General features: G+C 42.4%; 1 protein-coding gene across 3 annotated transcripts in view; it reads left to right on the forward strand.

Annotated features, from left to right (window-relative positions):
• The window catches only part of Stk32a (serine/threonine kinase 32A), a 119604-nt gene that overhangs the window by 73372 nt on the left and 28172 nt on the right, over positions 1-18060 (forward strand). For all 3 annotated transcript variants that reach the window (XM_076555180.1, XM_076555179.1, XM_076555181.1), the window contains exon 6: positions 15945-15982. In XM_076555180.1, coding sequence (XP_076411295.1) covers positions 15945-15982 — 38 coding nt within the window. The remainder of the gene's footprint in view (positions 1-15944; positions 15983-18060) is intronic.

Consider the following 18060-nt stretch of genomic DNA (forward strand, 5'->3'; position numbering starts at 1 on the left):
GATGTTGGGGTTAGGGGCATCCCTGTTCCAAGCTGCGTCTGCTTGTCTCCGTCCATGGGCCTGTCTACCTCTGCGGTCCGCCGCCGGGCCTGTATGTCCCTGTCAGCTGCCGCTGGGTCTGTCTGCCTCTGGGGGCCGCCACCAGGCCTGAATGTCTCTGCCGGCTGCCGCCGGGACTGAATGTCCCTGTGGGCCGCTGCCGCCGGGCCCGTTTACCTCAGCGGGCCGCCACTGGGCCCGTCTACCTCTGTGGGCCGCCACTGGGCCTGAATGTCTCTGCCGGCTGCTGCCGGGTCTGAATTTCCCTGTTGGCTGCCGCCACTGGGCCCGTCTACCTCAGCAGGCTCCTGCTGGGCCCGTCTACCTCCACGGGCCGCCGCCGCCGCAGGCCTACCTGCGTCTGCTTGTCTCCGCCGCCGGGCCTGTCTACCTCTGTGGGCCGCCGCTGGGCCTGAATGTCCCTGTCGGCTGCCGCCGCTGGGCACGTCTACCTCCAAATTGTTTTAAATTATGTAATTTTAGCTCATTTATTTAACCAACTCATGTATCAACCTCCACTCCTGATCTTGAGGAAATGGTCACAGGGTAAAAGATGCATCATTATGCTGTCCCAAAGAGCGGTGTCTTCACATGCTGCTGGTCATGGCGGCAGCTGGCAGTGTCTCTCTCTTCTTTGCCTTCTTAAAGATTATAGCTAATGAGATGACAGAATCAACAAGGACCTAAATACTGAGGGAGCTGTGTTAGTTACAGATTGTGTTCAGTACTTTATAGTAAATAAAGATTTGAGCAAATACACTTCTGGGGGGTGTGGGCTACTTTTAACACTATGCCCACAGGTGACCTGGAATATTGGCAGGGCTAGCAAGACAAACAGCTCTTAGGGTGTTTGTTATGTCCTGATGCAGAGCAGAGGGCATGTGAGGGTAGGAGTAAGGCAACAAGTGTGAGCTGAGGCTAGACCATTACCACATTCAAACAAGTGTGCAGGCATAGTCCTGCTTTATATTTGTGCTTAGGGAATAGGCAGAGCAAGCAGGAGAGGGAATGTTCTTGAACTTGATTTTCACTTTACAGTGTGTGGTCAGGAGGGAAGGATGGGAGGGACTAGAGAGGTCCTGTTAGCTGGTCTCACATAGTAAGAAACAACCCATGAGCTGACCCACTCACCTTCTTATCCTGATGATACAAGACAGACACACTTTCTGCAAAGGCCAACTAGCAAATGCATTATACTTTAAGGACCTCAGCATTTCCGCCTTAACACATCACCTCTGCCATATTGAGTGACAGTGGTCATAGGCAGCTTGGAAACAAGTGAGCATGACTATACACCACCAAATTTTTGTCGTGAATGCTACAGAAGGGTTTTGGAGAATAATATAGACTTGAGTATACTTTATTTATTTATTTATCTATCTATCTATCATCTATCTATCTATTTATTTATTAAAGACAGGGTTTCCCTGTGTACCACTGGCTGTTCTGGAACTAGCTCTGTAGATCAGACTGGCCTCAAACTCAGAGATTTGCTTGCCTCTGCCTCCTGAGTGCTGGGATTAAGGGCGTGGGCTTTAAGTATAATGGAGCTTAGCCTAAGCTGCCAAGTGTAACGAGTGAGACCTATCAACATTGTGATGTCACCACGGTTAAACAAACATCGAAAACACCTGTTCATCTCTTGACACTCTCAGTTTACCATTAGTGCCTCATGACCTAGCTCTGCCTACACTGGGCACTTGCTAATTATTTGTTTGGTGTTTTATGAAATTTAGCTGAACAGTTACTTTGTGCCAGGTTCTGTAGTAAGAGATTTACGTGGATCATTTAATTAAATCATCACAACTTTATGAAGTAAAGCTCATTGTCCTCGTTCTATTATGCACATCAGTTTAGAGCTCAAATTATGGTAAACCTAAATTCACATTGCTTCAAATAATAAAATAAATATTAGCCTATAAAACTGGAAAATCCAGATGTAAGCTTGTCTACAGATTACATATTCAACAATCCAGCAGCAGCATTGACCAAGTAGTTTCTTTCTTTTGTCTACTCTTTCCATCCTCAGCCTGCTCCTCCATGTAATGCTAACACAGTACTTGTATTCCATGCTAACTCTTCTGAATCCAGTGATCAACATTTCTTCTAAAAAACCTGCCTCAGGATACCAAGGGGGCTTTTATTTTAGCTTCTAATCACTCTCCTTCCTATTTAGTAGCTCAGATTGGGTCACCAGTCCATCCCTGGTCTGGTAACTATAGTCGCATGACAAGGCATTTCTTAGCTTATTCTTAGAGTCAGCATAGAGTAGGTGTCCTTAAACTACATAAAATCTTATCTGTTTAAATAGCCAAGTGAAAACTACAGCAACTATTAAGAGAGTGAAGAATGCATATTAGGAAGGTGATCACATTTACCCATGGTCCCAGAATTAGGAAGTTGCAGATTTGGGATTTGAACCTGGATCATCTGACTATAAAGCACACAGTCCTAACTTCTACCTCAAGTGAAGCTGGAAATATCCAGAGCTGGATTGAACCATTTGTTACTGAGACAATTGCCATCATATGGCTCTAAAAATTAATGTACCTATGTATTTAATTTTAGGTTGCATGTGTATATTAATTATATGTGTATATGTATATAAAGCCTATTAATTGCTATATACCTTTATATTTTTATAAAATATATGCATGCATATATAGTCCAACACTATGTAACACAGTGAAGCCTGTATGGGGCTTGTGTGTAGTCTGAACAAACTGCTTCATCATCCTGTCACAAATACATGAGGGTTCTTCTACTCCAGTCAGGTGGAAACAAGGAACAGGCAAAGGGCAGCTTCTGCTAGAGTTGAAAGTCTAACGCTTTTCAGAAGCCGAGGCTTACAGAGTGGCTTTTAATTCCAGAGACCCAAAGCTCTGAATCTTGAGAAGTACAGACCTACAGCTACAGCTCTCAGCGCCAGACACTTATAGATCTAGGCACACAACTCAAAAGTGTATTGTGCTTTCAAAACCAGAAGCTGATAGCTCTGCACCTTCAGAAATAAAGGCTTCGGGCCTCCCAGCTTTCAAAGCCAGCAAGTGGCTGTAGGTATCCTAGGAAAGGTTTATTGCTTTGTGTGTTGAATTACAGTGGCCCAGTAACAGCCAATAATACCATTACAGAGTCCAAGCTCTCAGTGTCAGGCCCTAAGCTCTTAGCCTTTGGTAGCTCTGGAACTCTTGTAGGGGCTGGGATCTGCCTTTACTCTACTGAGCTCTTCATAGCCTCTCAGCCCGATAGGCTCCATGGTCAGTAGCGCAGATCTCTAGAATTCTTCCTCAGCTGTCTGAGTTGCTGAGTGTTCTGAAAGCTTATAGCCCTAGCAGTTTCCAGGGCTTATAGCCCCATAAGTCATTCTCAAGTGGCCTTATGGCTGTTGCCATTCACTGCCTGGGACTGGAAGCCTGACGATTTCTTCTATTCTTACTGTAACCTGCTCAGCCCACTTTATCCATCATAAAGATCATTTTAAAAAAGTAAAAAAATAAAATATGGCCTAGTGTCACAGCATAGGGAGGTTGTCAGTGCATCAGCAAACTTTCCTGACTGACCAAAGAAGGCTGACATAGGATGCTTATGTAATCAGAACAGGGGAGAGGCAGATGCAGACCCTAGTTCTGCAGCAGAGTCAACACTTCATCTGTCGCCGGCTTTGTACTGCATCAGGCTGGGACCTGCTCCCTACCTGGCCTGGCTGGAGACAGCAGCAAGATGGGAAGGACCATCGGGAATGACTGCAGGTGGGTTCACCTAGAGGTCACTGACATTTGTTGTGACTTGAGTGACATCTCTCTAAGATGCTGCCAACTGTCCTGGGCAGTTGTGACTGGAGAAAGGCCTTCCAGTATGAACATCATTGCCTCTGCTGCAGTTGTGGCTGTGGCGTGTCGCTAGTCAGCACATCTGCACTTTATTCTGAAGGGTGGAGTCAGTACATGCCCTTGGCCAGTGAACTCTTCTCTGTGAGTTAACCTTAAAACTAGCTTCGGTCCAGAATGGCTCAGTAGGTGTGCAAGGCTCTGTGGCCTTGGTGTATGTCAACCCTCCCCTTGCAGTGGAGGGAGGGGGCAGTTTCAGAGACAAGACCCACCTGGACAGAAGTGATTCTGAATGGATTTGATGCCTTTGTTCGGGTTCTGTATGAAAATGCTAATGAGAGAAAGATCGGGGAAGGCAGATTTCATTCTGACTTCCCAGATTGCAGCTCTCTGAATCAAGCACAGATTCAATCCTTGGGGTGTTTTTTGTGGGTGTGTGTGATGGGCAGTGTGGATGCTGACAGTTTCTGTGGTCCTTACAGCTGGAGTGGAATTTCCTCAGAAGGTCCAGGAAGTATTCAAAGCAGCTACGTGACCATGATCACAAGCCAGCTGATCACAATCATACAAGGGACATTGTGATTGACAGTTCCTCACTCGAGGCAGCTGGGCACCAGAGAAGGGTCTGGCAGCTGTCCATCAAGCAGTGTGCCACTAGCAACTTCGATTATTTAAAGGGAAAGCGTTCCGGAGTGTTTACAGCAAAGATTGGATGTCTTTTTCTGAGCACTTAGTCTAATATCACCTACTCATCGGTCAAGTGCATTTAGGGAGGGGCTGTTCTTTGTCTCAATACCAGTTTTAAAATGCCAGAGTATGTTCACCTGATACTCCTAGATGCATCAACCCAGTGACAACCCCTGGCCCAGAAGAGGCCCATCAGAGTGTTACACCTGTGTCTACCCCGCTAGTCTCCATTCTTTGAGCTTTGTGAGGATGTGATTCTAGTCATTAAATATCTGCAAATTCACATACTTACATAGAACACTTATATTCCTACTCTACTTAAATCTATCACATTGTCCTTATGTACAACTTATTCTTCCTACAACTTTCCATTGCTCATTCAGTAGTGACTGTACACCAAGGGGAGATTCATTAACTTTCTAGAGTCAAACATAACCAGACTGTGGTTCACCCTCAGGCGATTTGGCATCAGTGGCATTCCAAACTGCCTGGTTATATGGATATCTCCCTTCTTTCTTGGTGATATAATCCCAGTTTGGTAGCAAAGACCCAGGTTAGTGTTCAGTTCTTAGGCTAGGTCAATCACAGTGATTATGTTCCCAACATGCCCGCTTCAATATGGGTATGAGTCAGTATGGCTAGTGACTTCTTCAAAAAGGAAGAAGAAAAGTTATTGGCTTCCCTAATAAAACAGGAGAAATGCAGTTAGTGCCTCTGGGTTCAGCTGCTTTCTGCCCTAGAGCTATAAGCAAGGTCTAAAGCTGTAGCAAATGTTCTGAGATCAGGAACCGGCAAATCAAATCACTAATGGAACAAAATGGCAATCTAGAATTCAAAGCTATGTTTTTGGTGCCAGCATGGAATCAGCACAGGAGCCTGCATGCATCATTCCTCCTGAAGTGTGTCTACCTAATTCCTACCTGCTCACATCCCCAGGAATGCATGAAGCACATCTGTAGTCTAAACCCCAGTGTGTTTGTTGGTATTTGTTCCAAAGGAAAAAGCTGCAGATGCAGGAAAATATGGCGGGCAATCTTAGAAAGTGTGAGAAAGGGCTTCAGGAGGGTCTGGACTCTGCTGGATGCTTTGGTGAGTACTGAGTAAGCACCATATTCCTTAGAATCAGGTCCTGCCAAAAAACAGTGCAGTGACTGACTGTCCATCTTGAGAGATTTTACCTGGGAAGTGGGTCGGGGAAGAGAGTGGTCCAGGTCAGTAAGTGGTAAAGACACAGCCACCATCCCACAGGCAGCTTTGTGGATTGCCTGGTGCATTTCCATCATGCTCAGACATGATTACATGGTTGTAGGGCTGTCCTCCTCCCTCTGCTATGGTCACAGTGCAGCAGCCTTCCAGTTCAATGATCAAAAAGCAGAGCACACTTCCCAGCTCATTGCCCAAGAGCACATCCCAGCTGGCAGCAGTGAAAGCTGCCGTGGGCATCCTCACACTCCCTATGTAAGTGAGAGAGGTAAGATTATTGTCGCTAGTATCAAAAAACATGTAAATAAATAAATAAATACAAAAAAACATGGCAGCGATTAATATAGGACCCGGGCAGTCAGCCTGAACTGCAATTTTGCTCATTTAAGCAATTTGCATGGGTGCATTCCTTCTTCTTGTAACGTCTGCCTAAGCAGCTGTTCTCTGCCTTGAATTCTCACTCTCCTACCAGCACTTCTGTCTGCACCCCATTGTTCTGATGTCTGGTTTTCTCCTTCTGTGACCACATCACGCACTTGTCTGCAGTTTTATCATTGCATATCTCCATCCACTCAAAACAGGGGTCTGGGTTTACGTAACCAATGTTCTAATCCTGGCTCTACTCCACCCTTCAGTAACTATGGGACCTAGACAATTTCCCAGTCTCCTGAATTCAGTATCACTATCTTTAAGGTCAAAATGATAATACTGTTTACCATCAGGTATTTGGTGGAGCAGGGGAGGAAGTAATTGAAATAATATGAGTAAAACACTTAGCATGATTTTCAGGCAAATGATACATAATTGATACAGACATTTCATTATAACCTTGTATGCTATGATAGGACAGTAAAACAAAACAGCTCAGGGCATGGACCAGCTGGTTGTATTCTGTGACTTGTTTCCTAAACAAGGCATGTGCTTGACATACAAATCCTGTCATCCCCGGGCTCTTGGAGTCGTAGTCTGCTCTGGAAAGATACAGATGTTCTTCTAGCTTTGTTTTATTTTTAATTCTCTTGGCATCTGGAGAGTTAATTTGCTTCATTTTCAAATGACAAGTTTATTTTTCCTTCTTCTAGAGAGGATGCCTTTGGCTCTGGAGTTGAAGTATAGGAGATTACTTCTTTCTAATTGAATACTCCTCTCCATCACCTGACTTTTAAAAGACATTTTATCCTGGTTTCTCTATGATTAATAGACCTTATTCCCTTTGGTTCCACCTTACTTCTAGATGCTGTCCCTTCCCCAGGCTGGGGCATCTTTACCTGAACCCTGTAGAGTTGAGAGTCCACTGTGGACTCAGTGGCTGTGCGAGTTGGCCCGGGTCCCTGTTACTCTATTAGTTGATGCATGTGGGTTTCCACCAGAGTGGATCTGAATCAAAGGTGCTAATGGTAACTAGTGAGTGTTGACTTATGCTAAGCCCTAAAGGAGAATCTTCCTTGGACAAGCATTGTTTCCAGAGATCGCAATTTTTAAAACTCTCATTACTAGGACTATAGTATACAGACACACTTCTCAAGCTGGGGTGTCTGTTCTCTCCACTGCTGGGAACCTGTGTCATCAGGATGAATGCATCTCATCTTCACAGAGAACAGATTTTTCTCTACCATGAGAAAGTGAAAACTTTAAAAAAATGAAATAGACTTGAATTTATATATTGGTCTATTTTTCATTGCTAAATCAAAACACTTGTAGCTGGGTACTTATAAAGAAATGGGTTTTATTTATCTTATACTCGTGGGGACTGGAAGTCCAAATACTATAGTACTGTGAGGCCCCTGCAGCTGGGGCAGATGGCACCACAAAGGCAGGAATACATGGAGTGGGAGAGATAGCATGACCTGGGAAACTGGAGTAATAGCTAAGCAGAGCCAACTTTTCACTAGGCTCTGCCTTTTCAATATCAATGTATCTTAAACTACATCCACATAACATCCAGTCTTTAGCAATGCATCATAAAGTAGAATATGTATATGACTTATAAATCTACAGTAGGAAAATATGATCAAAAATATACTTGCTGTAAGACAACTTGAGCTGAGCTCAACCTCTGAGTGTATAAAAACATCTCTCTTCCTTTCCTTAGGAAAAGAAAGGAAGGAAGATCCCAAATGTTAAGTCAGATTTACATCAGTCTGTGGTGGGGTTCTGATTCTGTCAGGTCTTGTCTGGTGGTCTTGGATGAGGAATGTCATTCTCTAAGTGCAGTGACATCCATAGCACAGAGCTGCTCCGAAACATGAAAGACACTTGTTATCAGACATTTGTCACTCAGATTCCATGGCAAGAATGACCCCAACTAGAAGCAGTGGCATTGTTTAGAAGGTAGGGCAGGTCCAGAAAGTTTTGGAGATTGTCCCCAAGCATCCCTTCTGTGTTTATATCAGGGACTGCCAATCAATGATGAATGACCCTCATTCCCTTTGTCCATGGAAGCCTTCGTCATCAACTTAGGCAGGAACTACCAGTTCAATTGGTCTTTAGGGAACCTAGCTCCCATCCTACTTAAAATAGCTAAGCTAGTCAGTGAGGAAAAGGCATGTGAGTTAAATACCACCTCTGCCATTTATAAACAGGGTGATTATGAGAATATTAGTAGATTATTGATTGAAAATCAGCTTTGATGATTTATTTTGGGGATGAATCAAGAACAAGAGCCAACTGTCAGGGGGTGCTCCTTTAGAACAAGACATGGGTGAATCACTAAAGATCAGGGCTCAAAGACATTGGAGGTCAGGCTGGCCTCTCCACTGTACTCTGCACTTAAACATGGCTTTCAGCCAGGCCCTTTCAAGCCTTAGTGACAGCTGTGTCACAGACTACGATTTCATCATGGTTCCTGCCAGCACTGGAAATGGGGCGCTGTGAAGAGGTTCTTCCCTGTGTCTTGACTTAATGTTTCTGTTAATTCCCTCAACAATCTCTACTGAAGCTTAATCTGTTTTCTACTGAGTGTCCTTCAGCATCTGCTCCCTCCTGCCCTCTTCCCACTCTACTGAAAAAGCAAGGCTTTCTTAGGTGATAATAGCTTAGGTGGTGGGAAGCTGGAGAAGCAGGAGGTGCTGGGATAGGTGTCTAATGATGTAGCTTTTGTATGCTGAGGGGGTATGTCAGGAACAATTGGGCAGAAATTCACAGACTATAGGAGAAGCTATGTGAGATGGGAAGGTACTGAGAAGAGAACGTGAGTAGCATGATGGGAAAAGAAACACAAATTGTTTAAGGCATGCAAAATGACATTTTCATTGATCCCTAAAACCCCTCCCCTCTTAATCTTACCACAATAAAAATAGATATTGCTTTCTTACCATATAATGGATGCGTTTGTTAGAATGAAAATTAGAAAGTATTATTAACCTAAATTAGTCATTTGTACCTAAAAGGAATATCAAGTATGCCCAACACATTTACTGAACATTGGAAATATTCAATGTGGTCCTGAGAGCCCACAGTCCCTTTATCTGATGCTCTGCTAATGGTTTCTGTAACTCATCTTCCCTGGAGCAAAGAGTAAGAGATGCTGGAGATGAGCAGATGCAGCAGACAGTTGGTAAAGCAGAGATTAAGTGCAGACCCTTGCCAGGGTGTGTAGCCCTTACTCCTCACCAGGGCTCCATCTTTATTCTTTACCATGGCTCCATTACAGAGATCAGATCACGTGTGTGTGCAGATGATGAAGGGGCAGGTGTCTTAGCTTAAATTATGGGTCCGAGATTACATGAGAAGCAAGGAAGAGAACTGGGATTGTAAGCAAAGCTTATGAAGTGTAATCTTAGAGCATGGTATCTGGTCTGGGACATGGTCTGGTCCAGAAAACTTTTTACTCTGCTTCCTGTTTCAACTTACGTTTTGTTTCTTCTCCCATCCTACCACCCCAAGCTTTTAATATAGGTCTAGTTTGGGGACCAGTAGTCTTTGTGTGACACTCTAAATCTTATAACACACACACACACACACACACACACACACACACACACACACGCGCGCGCGCACAATTTCCCCCTCTCAAGAACTTGAAGATGACCCCACTTGAGGGTGTGCTATATGGCAACGAAACCAAAACCAAAACCAAACAAACCTGTTGCCTAGTCAGAAATTGTGGGGTGCTTGGGAAGTTGATCTGGGTTTGGAAACAATGAGTTCCTTGTTCACGATTTTCACACACACCCTGTGTGAAGTTGCAGGGTGAGCAACTTGACTCCAGGGTAGGTGCAGTGAAGGGATGTAATTAGCCTATTAAACTCTGCTAATGTCTTGTAAAGTCACTCAAGTGAGAATGACAGCTATATCAGTTCCACTTGGACCTGGCCACAGGGAGCATTGGGTTTCTTCCTACTATTCGTAGTCCTTGAAGGTGGAAAGAGCAGACTCAGAAAGACATAGCTTTCTTTGTGGTTTATTTTGTCAAACCAAAATGCAACAGAGAAATGCCGTAGAATAGGTGTGTCCCTAGACTTAGACTTTACCACTCTCCAAATTCAAAGCCTCTGTCTGAAGTCACGTGCGCTCACTGCACAGAGCTTACCTGGCATCCCTCACTCTGAAGCATGCTCAGACACTTACTAAAAGGGGTCAGGTTTGCAGTTGGCTGGCAGCAAATGCAGCAAAACTACCATCAAAGACCTATTGGAAGCTTTTGTGTTCCTGTTTTGTGTTACAGAGTTTAGTACCAGGACCCATGCCTTCTTCTTCTTCTTCTTCTTCTTCTTCTTCTTCTTCTTCTTCTTCTTTTTTTTTTTTTTCCAAAACAGGGTTTCTCTGTGTAGCTCTCGCTGTCTGGGAAATCACTCTGAAGACCAGGCTGCCCTCAAACTCACAGAGATCCACCTGCCTCTGCCTTCCAAGTGCTGGGATTAAAGGTGTGCACCACCACAGCCCGGCTCATGCATGATTTTTATGATGAACATTTACTAAAACACTTTACTCTGTTCTGGGCACTTTTATGAGACCCACCTTTATGAGACTACAGCATTAAACACGACACTCTTTTCTCAGAGAACTTTCATCCTTATAGAAGAGATAGAAATAATGAGCAGATCAACAATGAAACAACTGGTGGTGATGGTATTTTACTAACTATAGGACAGGTAGAAACGTTAGGACAGATGGGGTGGGGGTGATGCACCTTGCTCTCCAGCCATGGAAGTGGGCAGGGATCAGTATTGCGGGCATAAGGGGCTATCTGGGAGGGGGAAAAGGAGGCTAGGGAGCTGGATGGAGAGAGGCCAGTGGTGGAGTTTGACCTGCACCAGTATACTACTGTGTGTACTGGGCAGCAGAAGTGGAGTCATTCTTGTTCCCTGTGGGGTGGAAGCCAGGGGGAGCTCAAGCAGGGGAGACACATGGAGTATGATACTCCTTACCAGATGCTAAGAAGATGACAGATTTTCAGGAGAAAATGGAGAGGCAAGAAAAAGGTACCATGGCAGTATCTGATGGAGAAGTGCTTTTGCAGCAGCAGATGTTAATTCTGTTACTAATTCATCTATTTATGCTTAAATTAAAATGTTAAATTACTATGAACCTGGATCATTTTAATGACAAATACAGTAAATATTTGAACATGGTTGAAACCATAGCCACCTCACATCCTCAGAGATTTCCCATTGACCAGAATTAGAGCTCTGTACCTTTAAATGATAAACTATCATTCTCTATCTACTCTAGCATGTGCATTTGTGGGCATTTGACAGCTCTCCATACCTCATATAGCTTGAACCATGCAGTAACGGCTCTCTTGTATCTGACTTGTTTCACTCAGCACAATGTCTTCTAGACATTAATGTGTTCATTAATGCTGCAACATTTATAAGAATTTCCTTCTTTTTAAGAGAACAGTATTCCATTGTAAATATATTTTGTCTTTTTCACGTAACAATAGACACATGTGTTGCTTTTCCCTTTTAGCTGTTGTGAATAATAACACTGCTTTGGGTCTGGGCACACAAATCCCTATGCAAATTCCCATTCAGACCTCTGGGCTAAACACCTTAGAAATGAAGTTGCTATATCATGTGGTATTTTCATACTTCGTATTCTGGGAGATCCCCATGCTATTTCCAGCAATTCTATTTTAAAGGTAGATTTATCAGCAGTTGCTAAGCAATTGGTGTTAAAAATTCAAAAGGGAAAGCTTAGAGTTAGTTCAAGATTTTCCATTTTAAAATGGGAGAACTATGGGGCCAGATACTGGGGTAAGAAATTCTTGGATCATTTTGATATTGTGTGAGGGTTATGGATAGTCAGAGAAGGCTCTGTTCAAGGAATTTTGTATTTTTTGTATATCTTAAACAGATGACACCATCAGATAAGCAATTTTATGTACTTATCTGTAATTCCAGGGTAAGGACTAGAAATGTGCTTCATATGCATTATCATTTGGCATGTAAATACTATTTAAAATCATAAGACAAAATGCAGTCATTTAGTGGGATATAGTTCTGCATATTCTTAAATCTTGATTAAGCCCCACATTTAGAGATTCGACCAAGAAGGTACTAGCAAAGGAGGCTGAGGCGGGATCTCCGTGGTAGAAGAAATCCAGTAAATGAGTTTTTTTCTAAGCCATGAAAACAAAGTGTGTCATGTGGGAAGGGGTGATCAACCCCCTCACCCCACACCGGGACTGAGGCATGCGTAACTGCCTGATGATTAGATTTGGCACAGTGAGGGAGCTGATGTACCTGATGAGGGTAATCTCAAGGACCCGAGAGAAGATGAAAGTTTGGTTAGTAATCTGAGATAAAAGTGACAGATGCCATTTCCAATTCCACCTGTCAACATTCAATTCAGAAGTGTCATCATTAAGGAAAGAGTAAGATGAAGCAACAGGTGGAAGTGGCTTCTTTGAGATTCGGTCATAACATATTTTCATAGAGAGGAAGGAGCAAGGACACTTACCGGGCGAATGTATGAAGGGAGAGAGGACAGGACTCCAAGTCCCACAGAAGAGCTGGTATGTCATAGCCAGTGGTAAATTAAAAGGTAGGTGGGTCCTCAAGGTTCTCTGATCTTTGTGAAGTGACAGCGTACAGTCACCTATTGAGAGGAAGAAATAAGTGAGGGAGGGTGTGAGGGATTTAAGGAATGATCAAAATGTGAAGTGACCTCAGAGTAGGCCAGTGTCACACAGCCTTGCCTGGCACACTGACACTTAGTTGGATATGAACCCTCAATTTTATTTCCATCCTATTGTGTGGAGAACATAGCTGTGTCTCTTTTGTCTCGGTCATTAGAAGAACCTTAATGCTGATTTCTGCCATGGCCAGACTCACTTATATTCTCCCTACAGCGTGCAAATTTCCTTCACATGCTCAACAGCATCTACTGTTGGTTGTTGTTGCTTTCTTGATGAGCCTTCTTAATGTGGCTTTTCCTCAGAATGTTTGAGAGGATCCCATTAGTTCTGGACAGACACAGAGTCTGATGGCTTAGGTCTGAACTAGGGTAGAAGCCCTCTCTGCTCCAAGCTTCTGAGGGAACCTCAAACATACCCACTTCTATTGGCTATTAAGTTAAAGCAGCTATAAGTGAAATAATCATCTTAGGAAATGTGGTTTCTTATTCTGATTTACTTTAGGGTGCTGAAGTGTTTCTAAAGAAAGGAAATGGAGTTGAAATTCAGAACTAGAAAACTCAACTTGATCTAGTAGGAATTTTAATATAATTCTCTCAATTTCTTTTCAGTTTCTTTCTTCTGGTACACGAATAAACCATTTTATCATACTGTAATTTTCTCTGAACTGATTTAGAAATTACTTCATTATAGTTTGAAAAAAACTCTGTAGTTAGAGTCTAAGCTTATGTAACTTATTACAGTGCTTAAAAATCCACATTTTTATTAGATTTCCTCATATTCTTTCACTGGTGTTGTGACAAATGAGCCCATTTACCATTTCATACGTTTCTGGTTTGGTTCCTTATGTATCTTTCTCATCCTCTCCATCCCTGAGGGAACAAGGTCTCATTTCTCTCTCTGTTATCTGAGCACAGTGGCTTACCTAAGTAGATAAATACAGGGAGAGGAAATACAATATTGAAGTAAGAAAGCATATTCAACCAATTATTCATCTCTCTGATTTCTCTGTATTATTGTCTAAGTTTCGAGATAGATTCAGGGAAACCTAGTGGACAAAAAGATAAAAAAGTCCAAAAAGAGTCAACCAAGATATTCAAGTACTTAGTAGAAAACTCACAAAATATGAAATCTGTGCTGATTCATTTCTGTCATGCGCCCTCATAAACACAGGCAAAGAGATATTGATATTGGCCTTGCCATACCCAACTGTTTCCTGCCTGAGCCTCTTGCTCTCCTGGAAAACAGTGATATCAACTGGATACAATCTGAAAATGGTGGAAAGAGCCTGATGCCTAGTTTACCTCCAGCTTCCTCCCACAGAGAGTTTTGGTGATGTACAGTAGCTACTGGTCTGTGCTGTTGGATCCCTCTTACTGTGTATGAGAATTTCCCTGGGTCTCCGTTAGTGACCACGACAGGCAATGACTCTATGTCCTGTCCAAGAAACCATCCCCAGCATCAAGGAGGTCATGAACCTAACTGTGAAGAAGAGTTACATATATTACGGGGAGGGAAACTACATCAAAACATTAGGTCCAATGTTGGAGAGTCATAGAAGGTTTCTTGGAAGAAGTGAAATCTCTGATGCCCAGGGTGTGTCTCAGAGGGGCGGTGAGAGGATCTGATTTAGGCTAAAGAGCAACGAGTACAGTAACAAGCAGGCAAGGGTTTGCAGGAAATATGTTAGAGGATCCTACATGTGCAAATAGCTGGAACACAGAGCCAGATAATGCAATAGCTTCTACGACATGTGTGAGTTTGGACTTATTAATTCTTCAAACAATGGGTGTGGAGACAGGTCTGCAGTATTACAAGATTTGCCACAGCAACCTGCAATTTGAAGACCTGTTTCACTGCCTTTTCAGTAAATTATACCCTGTAGCACAGAAAAGAATCCTGCCACAGAGAAATGTGATCCCTGTATGGGTCCAGAATGAATTTAACATGCCCACGGCATAAAAGGGAATTTTCAGGACTCACAACTTAATTCATGCCACCTTAGTGCTGGATGTAGCATGTACTGACTTCTGCTTATAAGTAAAATATTTTTTTAAAAGCTTATTGATTTTGTCAAGAAAAGATGATGTCCAGCCTTAGTCTGACAAAAGCTAAGGTCATTTTTTTTTAGTTTGACAACATAAAAGCCACTTGACCAAGCTGATAATGTGTTCCCAAACTCATTTTACAATTTCCTTCCTAATGGCTTTTGTGAATCTAGGAAGAAGTATTTTAATGGCACGTTAGGGAGGGATAGTTAAAATCTGAGCACAGAGAATTTTGGGTTGTTATAAACTATAGTGCTAGTCTCTGATTGAGGAGAACTGTCCAGTGTAATCATTTCATGAGGACATCGAAAACACTGTAGCCATCAGTGTTCACATCTGTCAACCCAAACTCCTTTCATTGGAAGAGAGTGGTTTTCTCTTCCCCTTATCATCTTTTTGGTTTTGTTTTTCATTTCTAATAACAAAGGTACATATTAAAGGTATACAATATGATGCATTGATATATACAAGATAAAATGAATATTACTATCAAGCAGATGGCATTACCTTCTCATGCAGTTACCTTTTAGCTTTGAGTTGAGCAAGTCAGAAATTGACCAGCTTAGCAAATTTCTACTACACAATGCAATGTATAGTAATTATAGCTATCATGCTATACACCAACTTATAGACAATTTGTCTCTTTTACTACCCTGAGTACAATAATTAAGCAATTAAAGGCATTACATTATGTGTAACTGGGGTTTCACAGGAAGACAATGGATAATGCTACTCATGCTACTTTATGTCAATGTAAATGTCCCATAAACCCCATTGACAAATACTTTCATGCTATAACAATTAAGAGTCTTTGTGCATGAGACAAGCCCAGGTTCAGAACCCAATTCTTCCATGTATTGATCTGCAACCTTGACTAAATCCTTAGTTTTCTAATCTACACAGTTAATATTAACTGTCTCAGATTCTATGATAATAAGATGAAATGCTAGTACAATGTGTCAACCCTAAATAGGATCTATTGAGCATTTTTGCTTTTACCATATGGCTCTGTTTGTTTTATTATGAACAACTTTATCTTTTCCTTATTTCCTCCTCTAGGGATATGAAACCTGACAATATTTTACTGGATGAACATGGTAAGTAGATGATTTGCTTGTAATCATCTATGTGACAGGTATTTAAAAGCACATTGATCACCCTAGCTTGATTCAGTGTGTGTGTGTGTGTGTGTGTGTGTGTGTGTGTGTGTGTACACATGCATCATATATACATTTCATCTGTGTGTAGGAGAGACTAGATAGGAAAACTTTATAGCAATGTAATACTTCAATAATAGACTCTTAAATAACACTGAGATAAGTAACACAATGAGGATGTCATTCTTTATTTTCTTCCAGTGCTACATTTCTTCCAGAAAACTATCTGGTTATTTTAGTACTAGTTTTCCTAATATCTTCTAGTGAAAGACAGAGCTAATCTGAATGCAGAGCGTTTGTCAGGTAATGGTATCCACCAAGTAACTGAGGATTTTGTTAGTGTATTCATAGTTGGCATCTCATGAAGGCAAATTCCTTCCACACATAAGGGATTATCAAGTCTTATGTTCAATTTTTTTTCAGTTAAGAAAATAAATGAGCTTAAAGAAAAAATGTAAAGTAGGTAAAAATGGTATTATTGGGCCCAGATATAAAATTGATAGTGGAAAATGCCAGTAATCGTGAAGGGATAGTAGCTGCCTAAAGTACAAGCTCACTGGCTAAGATTTTGTGGTCGGGCTGTGGTGGTGTACGCCTTTAATGCCAGCACTCAGGAGTTCGAGGCCAGCCTGGTCTACAGAGCGAGATCCAGGACAGGCACCAAAACTACACAGAGAAACCCTGTCTCAAAAAAAAGAAAGAAAGAAAGAAAGAAAGAAAGAAAGAAAGGAAGGAAGGAAGGAAGGAAGGAAGGAAGGAAGGAAGGAAGGAAGGAAGGAAGGAAAGAAAAGAAAAGAAAAGAAAAGAAAAGAAAAGAAAAGAAAAGAAAAGAAAAGAAAAGAAAAGATTTTACCAACATAATGAAATAGGCATGGTTTCTTTATGACATGTTTTAAAATTTTTATTTTATGTGTAGAAGTGTTTTTCCTGCATGTATATCTGTGTATCGTGTGTGTGCGCACTGACAGCAGAGGCCAGAAGAAGGACTAGGATCCCCTGGAACTCTAGTCACTGATGGCCCTGAACCACCCCGTGAGTGCTGCTAATCAAACCTGGGTCCTCTGGAAGAGCAGCAAGTGCCCTTAACCGTAGAGACACCTCCTCAGCTCTCTTCTCAACATTTTAAAAAGTCTTTTTGGAGCTATTGGTACGACATCGGGGATACTGTAGGGCATACAGCTTGCCTGCTGTAAATGGGGGAGTACTGCCGGAGGGCACTGTTGGCAATAAGTGTTTCTAGGCTCTTGGCATCTCATGAAGATAATTGAAAAAGTGCACACAAATGGCAAAGCAGCTTCATTTAAAGACGGTAGAAGATAACACTGCAAAGAAGCAGTAGCCTACTGCAGCTAGAGTGTCCGAGAGCCCCAGTTAGGGTTTGAGGCTTCATTTTTATGCAGCCCAGGAGAAAAGGTTGGTTGGTAGGAAGGTCTTTCTGTTTTGCTTGATAGGACTGAATGATGTAAGCTCCTTTTACTATGTTTTCTCCTACAGTGCATCTGATTTTAATCATATCCATGTCCAATTTTGCACAAGCATAAGATAGTAAATAGAGGATGTTACCTAAAAGCTCACTCAGAGGACAGTTACCTTAATGTACATGAGCCCCAAACCAGTGTGAAGTAATGGCTGTGTTAGGTTTTGTATTGTTGCAACAAATACCATGACCAAAAGCAAGTTGGAGAGGAAAGGGTTTATTCAGCTTACACTTCCACATCACTGTTCACCACTGAAGGAAGTCAGGTCAGGAGCTCAAACAGGGCAGGAATCTGGAGGCAGGAGCTGATGAAGAGGCTATGGAAGAATGCTGCTTGTTCCCCATGGCTTGCTGGGTCTGCTTTCTTATAGAACCCAGGACCTCCAGCCCAGAGATGGCACCACCCACAATGGTCTGGGCCCTCCCCGATTGATCACTAATTGAGAAAATGCCTTACTGTTTGGATCTCATGGAATCATTTCCCCAACTGAGGCTCCTTCCTCTCTGATGACTCCAGTTTGTGTCAAGTCGACACACAAAA

The sequence above is a fragment of the Peromyscus maniculatus genome, chromosome 19 (assembly GCF_049852395.1).
Source record: "Peromyscus maniculatus bairdii isolate BWxNUB_F1_BW_parent chromosome 19, HU_Pman_BW_mat_3.1, whole genome shotgun sequence".
Classification (NCBI taxonomy): domain Eukaryota; kingdom Metazoa; phylum Chordata; class Mammalia; order Rodentia; family Cricetidae; genus Peromyscus; species Peromyscus maniculatus.